This window comes from Carlito syrichta, unplaced genomic scaffold (genome assembly GCF_000164805.1).
Source record: "Carlito syrichta isolate Samal-C Ts95f unplaced genomic scaffold, Tarsius_syrichta-2.0.1 Scaffold314770, whole genome shotgun sequence".
Lineage (NCBI taxonomy): Eukaryota > Metazoa > Chordata > Mammalia > Primates > Tarsiidae > Carlito > Carlito syrichta.
Window position 1 is genome coordinate 86,877 of NW_007258866.1, and position 8,065 is coordinate 94,941.

At 53.0% G+C, this 8,065-nt stretch overlaps 1 protein-coding gene across 1 annotated transcript in view; it reads right to left on the reverse strand.

The window, feature by feature from the left end:
- REN (renin) overlaps nt 1-8,065 on the reverse strand; it is an 11,729-nt gene that overhangs the window by 903 nt on the left and 2,761 nt on the right. Inside the window, exons 2-8 of the mRNA XM_008071862.2 lie at nt 6,482-6,632; nt 5,792-5,915; nt 5,084-5,202; nt 3,938-4,134; nt 1,182-1,301; nt 651-795; nt 298-396 (exon numbers count right to left, since the gene is read on the reverse strand). Coding sequence (XP_008070053.1) covers nt 298-396; nt 651-795; nt 1,182-1,301; nt 3,938-4,134; nt 5,084-5,202; nt 5,792-5,915; nt 6,482-6,632 — 955 coding nt within the window. The remainder of the gene's footprint in view (nt 1-297; nt 397-650; nt 796-1,181; nt 1,302-3,937; nt 4,135-5,083; nt 5,203-5,791; nt 5,916-6,481; nt 6,633-8,065) is intronic.

Genomic DNA, 8,065 nt, shown 5'->3' on the forward strand with positions numbered 1-8,065 from the left:
ATTTCTGATTTATTGTAAAGATGAGGTCTCGCCAAGTTGCCTGGGCGGGTCTCGAACCTGCGGGCTCAGGCAATCCACTCACCTCGGCCTCCCAAAGTGCTGGGATTACAGGCTGAGCCACCGAGCCAGGCCAGGTTCCAGGATTTTTAAAAACTCTCCAGATGACACGTGCAACCAAGTTTGAGAACCACTGGTCTAACACATAATCTGTGCATTGTCACACAATAACTTGTCCCCCTTTGAGGGCGCCTGCCTGGCCTTCCTCCCTGCCACTAACCGGGCTGCTGCGAACCTCACCTGTGACACGTAGTCCGCACTGGTGAGAGTGTAGGCTCTGCCTCCCAGATGGAAGGATATGTCGGGGAGTAAAGGCACCTGGTTACAGTTCACGACATACTGGGGGGAAGTAAAGGGAGCCTTTTGGAGAGTGCGACACCTCTCGGCAGACATTTTGATCTGCCCTGCTTGTGGCTAGCCCCTCCCCTGGAGAGGTCTGGGCACCATGCCCTCCTCCATGGGGGAGGAGTGAGAGGTGAGCGGGGAAGGCCTGAAATGGCCTCATTTGGGACCAAATGTTGCGTGGCGGGATTCGGGGGTCTGGACCAGGTGGTGCTCCCCCCACCCTGGCACCTCCCCCCTCAGCTTCTTACTTCATCTATGCTCTGTTCCTTGGCTCCCAAGGCCTCTACAAGCAGCCTCACAGAGCTGATGGGGCCTGAGATGTAGGATGCGCCAGTGTCCACCACTGCCTTGCAGCCTTCCTCGCAGAGCAAGGTGGCCGACCTCACAGACACCCTGGAGAAAGCCACAGTCAGACAGACAGACAGGCAGAAGGCTGATGGGGCACCTAGAGGCCACATGTCTTTCCCAAGTGGGGCGGGGGACTGGAGGCCATGCTGGTGACCTAGTGTCGCATTGGAGGAGGGGAGGTGCTGGCCCCCTTCCTCAGCAGGTAGCTTAGGCCCCTCCGCCGCCTCCCCCAGACCCTCTCCTGCTCTGTGCCTCACATCTACATGTTCCCCAGCCTCACCAGAGCAGGCAGAGAGCAAATAGTGGCTGTGCCTTAAGAAGGGGCTGCATTTGAAGAGATGGCGGGATATTAACCCTGCCCCTTCACCACCCACACTGACCCCAGTGGCGGCAGTGATTTGGGAGCATGGGGTGGGTTGAGGATTGCTGACCCCTTCATTTTGATCTGCCAGGAGTCCGTCTTGGTGACGCTCACGTAGTGGAAACTCCCTTCGTAGTACTGGGGGTCACTGCCTCCCAGCACAAGCTCTCCTCCCAGCAAGTGGGAATTCCTAAAGGAAAGATCAGAAGCTCGTGGAGACCCATTTCCTCTAGGACCCAGTGATTCAGGCAACAAGGGAAAGTTGGGCAAGGGTGCAGGATGGGGCAGAGGGCCTTGGGGTAGAAGGGGGGCAGATAGCAGGGCCCGGAGCTTTCGTTAGGAAGCCTGCAGAACATACTGCTTCTCTCCTTTCTAGCCTGAGGTTTGTTTTCAGGGTGCTTCATCTATGTCCAAAAATGCATCCCTGGAGGAGTCACAGAAAAGGAACAGCTACAAGAAGAGTGAGTAGATGCAAACCAGATGCAAACTGGAGCCCCTCACTTGGGTTGGGCCACTGCTAGTTGAGTAGGTGCATAGGGGGGATCCTGAAGGGGTTAGTGGGTGAGGTGTGGGGGGGGCGTGAAGGGAGCAGGAAGGAGGGGCAGAGAACGTTGGCATCTAATGGAGGCTGGGCTTGTTGAGGTGAGTTGTGGGTGGGTGGCGTGTGTGATTCTGGGTCAGGTGCTCAGGAAGTGCTGGAAGGCCAGAGCCATGGGGGGGGGTTCATCTCCTTTCTTGGAATTTCTGCAGAGAAAGACAGCAGAAAGGAAGCCTTCACTTCACGGGAGCCCCGCCAGCCCTATTGTTTGACCAGGTGGATGCTGTGTGCTCTTTTTACCCATCAGGCAATGGAATCACCAAGAGGTGAAGTCACCCAGGCCATGAGAGAACAAGTGGGAGACTGCCGCCAGGTCTCCTGGACCCCAGTCTGAGCGAATTTCCCTTGCCTTCCTCTTGTCAACACTGTGCGATACCTCCCTTGGCTCAGGGATGAGCGTAGGCCTAGTTTCCCGAGTGCATGTGTGCGTGATGTGGTTTTCCAGAGCCTAGAGTAGAGGCATGTGTACATGGGTATGTAGATGATTTTATAGGGTGCACGTGTTATTTTGTGCAACTGCAAATTACATGTGTTTTTGCAAATTCAGAACATATGTGCATGTGTCAGCACAAGTTCCCTCCTGCCTCTCCCAGCACATCAGGATCTCCCTAGATATTCCTTCCCTCCCATCCCCAGGTAAAGGAAAAGGCAGGCCCTCTCCCCAGCACAGCCTGCCTTCTTCCTGCTTCTGGAGCCTCGTTGTCATGGCCTCGAGGCTTCTGGGCCCCGGGTAGCTGCTCTTCTTTCCACATGTTTAATCTCTTATTTTCCGCTGGCTTCTTCCTCCACCTACATGCATTGCTCAAGCATCCTCTAGCGCTTAAAAACACTCACCCTTCCTTTCCCTGCTGAAAAGGGGGTATACCACCCTCATTCCCTTCCCTGTTGAGTTTCCCAGGGCGGCCACATTTTGTGACCCTCACATTTTATGACACCCACATCTACCTCTTAACTGCTTGCCATCTGATCTTATTCCCACTTCCTCTAAAGCGGTCCCTTTAAAAACCATCCCTGACTGCAGAGCCACACATTCATGGCCTTTTCTCAATGCTTCCCTTTCTGTCACCAAACCAGAGCCTCCTCTCCATTTTACCACTGAGATCTCTCTGGACTCTGACCCTCCCCTCTCTTCTCACTGCTGCTGGCTTCATGTTCTCACCTTTATGATCTCTTGTCTCCAGCTTATACCGTCTTTCTAAACCCTGCAGCTTGGAGGAGATCCCAACCCTGCCCAAGAGCTGGCAACAGCTTCCCCAAGGCTGGCTCAACTGCAGAGAAGCTCAACCTAGGATTGAAAGGCATCTACGGGTCTGGAACACTTGTCGCATTGCAATAGATCTTGTCATCCCAGTGAAACTGTAAGCTCTACGCAAGTGGAAGGGTAGGGATTCTGTCTTGTTTACTGTTGATTACTGTTGTACCCCCAGAGTCTACCACAGTGCTTGGCACACAGCACTCACCAAACCAGTGAGAGACCAAATAAACAAAGGAAGGAACTAACAAATGAATGAAGTTGTCTGTCTCTGCGTGGGAGGAGCCATGGCCCTCATAGGGAGGGTTTCCAGGGCAATGTCTATTTCTCATGACCCCCCACTCTTGCTCTGTTAGGACGTCCTGCCAGGCTGGGAATGTTCTCTATCTGCACTGTCCCAGACGGAAGTTACTAGCCGCAGTGGCTGCTGGAAATCTGACATGTGACTAATGCAACTAAGGAACTGAATGCTTAATTTAATTTCAGTTGAATCTAAATTTCAGGAGTGACATCTGTATTGGCTACACAGCTCGAGATATTGATTGACTGCCACCTAATCACAAACATATAACAATTTCTGCCCAGACTCTTTTTCTTTATTTCTTTTTTTTTTTTTTTTTTTTGAGTTGGAGTCTCACTCTGCCACCCAGATTGGAGTGCAGTGGCTGCTCCCGGCCACCGCAGCCTCGACCTGCTGGGCTCCGGCAATCCTTCTGCCTCAGCCTTCCAAGTAGCTGGAACTACAGACGCGCACTACCACGCCCGGTTAATTTTTGATTTATTGTAGAGATGAGGTCTCTCCAAGTTGCCCAGGCGGGTCTCAAACCCGCGGGCTCAGGCAATCCACTCACCTCAGCCTCCCAAAGGCGCGGGATTACAGGCTGAGCCACTGAGCCCGGGTCAGACTCTTTTTCTAACCCTGTCTTTCCCTCTCCCACTCCTCCCCAATCTCAGCCCCTGGAGTCCCAGGCCTCACCTACTGTAGTAGACAGAGAAGACGTCTTCTTTTAGCACTCCCTGGGAGAGGATGTGGTCAAAGACAGGGGTGACTCCGCCGACGGCCTGTTCGGGGAAGCCCATGCCCAGAATGCCATCAAACTTAGCCAGCATGAAGGGCATTGCGGGTAGCTCCGTGATCTCTCCAAACATCTGTGCTACCGTGATTCCGCCCACCTGTGGGAGGAAGGACCAGAGGAGAACGAGCCCACTGTCCACCCTCTGGTGGGGTCTAGTCTGGGCTTCCACAACGGGGCCCTAGGGACACACATGCTCCAGGGTACAACAATTGGAGTGCGGGCATTTCAGCAATCCTGCCCCATACCCTGTATCCCCATACCTATCTCTGCTATGGGACCCAGAGAGAGCTAGGGTTGACCAGGGACTGAAAGGCAGAGGCTGAGAAGGTGCCCCGGCCAGGCAGCAAAATAAAAGATGCCAAGAGCTTCTGTCCCCACTCCGTAGTGGCCCACCTGTCACACCGGGCAGGTCTGGATCTCAACCCCCACCATCTCGTGGGCGAAGGATTTCTTAAGCACAGCCAGGCTTGCCCTTCCTGCTCCTTTTTACCTGATTTCACAGCCAAGGGGAGAGGGAAGGGCTCATTCTGATTTCCTCTCAGGTTCCCTGTGTACCCTTCCCCTAACTCTGATAGAGCAAGAGCTGAGAAACTCCAGAATGAGGAAGAGGCCAGACCCCGGTCTAGACCCTAATCCCAAACTCAGCCTCAACTGTGATCTTGAAATCTATGTCTAATCCTAAAACTAACGCTGACCTTGACTCTGACCCTGGATTTCAGTCTAGTTTACGGTTAAGAGCCTAGTTGGAGCTGGTAGCCTGGGCAAGTTACTTGATTGCAGACCGTGAGGCTCAGGACAAGCCCTACATGCAAGTCAGATGCCAAAGTCTCCATGAATCACCCAGCCATGAGCCAGCAGCTCAGATTGGCTCCACCATGGGTGTGCTTCTTTGCAGCTCCAGCTACATGCAGCAGAGCAGGGTGTTCCTCAACTCCGAAGGCTCCAAGGTAGGCTTCAGTGGACCTCTCCCATACTTGTGGGCCCTGGGAGGGCAGGAGAGGCCTGGGAACAGAAGGGGACAGGTGACCTGGGACAGTTCCACTTACAGTTACCATGTCTTGGCTTAGAAAGCCTTTGACCCTTCCTGATCCGTAGTAGATGATGAATTCTGTCCCATTCTCCATGTAGCTGGAAGATTCCGAGGAGTCGTAGAGCCTGTGAATTCCTGGCAGAGGGACATAGGGTCAGGTCTGTTCAAGAGCAGACCAGACAAGGAGACTTGGAGGCAGGATGCATTATGGATCATGTGACTTAGAACTTAACTTAGGTACAGATATGCGTGGCCCTAAGGTCAGGGGCTTGCAACGTGTTTCGTCAATCACGAACTGTGTTTCTTGGGCCCTTCTGATGTGCCCATACTTCTGAGAATTTTGTCTTAAATGGAGCATTTGAAAGTCATTACTAACTCTCATAATACCAGAGAAGATTCTGGGCATAGAAGAAGAGCTCAGTAAGATATTGTCGACTGAGACTAGGGATGGAAGAACCAAAGTGCCTGGGATGAATTTGAGAATTTAGTCCTGCCTCAATTTCAGGAAGACTGGGAAATGGCCTTCTGGGTAGCCAGGGTGGCCCTTGGAGCTTGATTTTTTAGCATGGTGGCTATATCAGGAAAATAGGAGACAACTTCTCTCCCCTCAGGGTGAGTGAGCACAGAGGCAGAGACGAAGCGGCTCACATGGTGGCAGGAGGGAATTAGTTGACTGTGGGGCAGGACTACTCAAATGTGGCGGGGCAGGGGCCTTAGGTCTCACCACAGGCAGTGTAGAGAGGACTGCACTTGGTAGAGGGCACCCAGAGGTTGGCTGAACCCGTGTCAAAGATGACTTTGAAGGTCTGGGGTGGGGTGCCAATGCCAATCTCACCGTAGTACTGGGTCTGTGGGGATAAAGAGAAAGAGGAAGCTGGAGGGGCTCAGGGAGCCTTGGGTCTTGGGGTCTTGCCTGGCTCCACTCTGGGCTTTCGGCATGAGATCAGGCTCAGGGGACAGCCCATGGCCTTGCTGGGTTTCCATTTTCCTGCAGGGATTGGTGGGAGGCTTAGCACTGTGCCTTGGCATCCCAGGAAGTGGGAGTCTCTGTGAGACAAGAGGACAAAATAAAAATATTGAAGATGAGGCGGGAGGTACCCCGACACCCTTGATTAGTCAGCTCACAGAAGCCCCCACCTGAGTCACACATTCCTTCTCACCCACCAGTGACGCCTGGCTTGAGACCTGGGCTGAATTCCAAACCTAACTCTGCCCTTGACTAGCCCCCAAGTCCTTTCCTGGCCTCTGAGCCTCAGGCTTTCCAGCAGTAAAATGGGAATTTTCTAGGGTACTCACATGCTCTTTGGAACCTCAGCCAAACAGTGTGGAAAGATTGGGCCTTTTGGCAAAGAAAGCCCTAGGTTCAAGAGAGAAAGGAGATAGGCAGGGAGCCAGGGACAGAGCCCGCACTCACATCCAGGTAGTTGGTGAGGACCACAGGGGAGGTGGTGTTGCCGATGGAGAGACCCTTGGCAAGCTGGCTCCACTCGGCACCAAGCCTGGCCATGTCCACACCTCGCTCCTTCAGGTTCTCCCGGACTGAGGGCATTTTCTTGAGGAAGATCCTGGCCCAGGGTGGAGGAAGCAAAAAAAGGAAAGTCCTGTATTCCCCCACAGTAATGGTAGAGTCCTTGAGGTCAACCCCTGCTTTTAGTACAACTGTCCTGGACCTTACTTAGCCCAGACACCTAAGCATCACTTCTGTCCCCTAGGGCCGCTGCAACATTTATAGGAGTCACCTCTTATAAAGAGCCAATTTAGAGGAGCCCCTACACTGGTACTAAATAACCCCAAACTAACTTCCTTCTGTTGTCTTATTTTGATTAGACAAGGTCATTTGTTCACTGGCTCGTTCATTCATTCGTTCCATAATCACCTGTTGAAAATGGATACTTTGTGCCTCACTGTGCTGGATACTGGAGATGTAAAAGCAAAGATTATCGCTGCCCTTAAAGCACTTCAGCAGGCAGGAGGACAGACATACACTGATATCCCCCTCTGAGCATATGAAAGCCAGGGAGTGCCCCCCTCAAAGCTTGGGGGTGGGAGAGACACTGTCATGGAAGACCTGTAGGTGGCAGCAGATGCCCACAGCAGCCTGCGAAGTCTGCAGGACACCTGGGGTGCAGACAACCAGGCCGGGCTGTGGTGGAGTGGGTCTGGTGAGCTGGGCTGAGCCCAGGGAGATGCCAGCATCTCCAGATTGCCTGTCCACCTCGTCCTTGGAAAGCTGTGTCCTGGGCCCACGTCCCAGTCCCTTGGCTTCTTGTCTGGATGCCTTCCCATCCCTCAGGGAGACAGAATTAAAGAGACCTAGGAAATTCAAAGAATACTGAGCATTGTACATACCCCCCATGCAAGCCCCATGATGGCTCTGCAAACTCACTGTCATCTCATTTTATAGAGGAGAAAATGAAGGCTCACAGGATGAAGGTGCCTCAGCGATAAGGAAGCAGGGACTCTGGCCCTGTTTCCCATGCAGGGTCCCCTGGGTCCCGACATTAAGGCTGTTTGCGGAAGGCTGGGGGAAGATGTCTCCATCTGTTGGCCAGGAGCTCCCAGGATGGAAGCCCAAGGTAACCTTGCAGTAGACTTTTCCCCATGTGGAGAGTCCTACTTTGTTCTCAGCAGCACGCCTCCTGTTTTGCACTATCCTTTCCTTCCTACATTCCACGCATTCCACTTACCTCATTTTGCCCACGAGCTTAAATGCAACTTTTATGCCAATCAGTATAATATTGCAACAGAAGCCGGGCTCGGTGACTCAACCTGTAATCCCGTGCTTTGGGAGGCTGAGGTGAGTGGATTGCCTGAGCCTGTGGGTTCAAGACCCACCTGGGCAACTTGGGGAGACCTCATATCTACAAAAAATTTAAAAAAATTAGAGCTGGGCTCGGTGGCTCAGCCTATAATCCCAGCACTTTGGGAGGCTGAGGTGAGTGGATTGCCTGAACACGCGGGTTCAAGACCCGCCTGGGCAACTTGGCGAGACCTCATC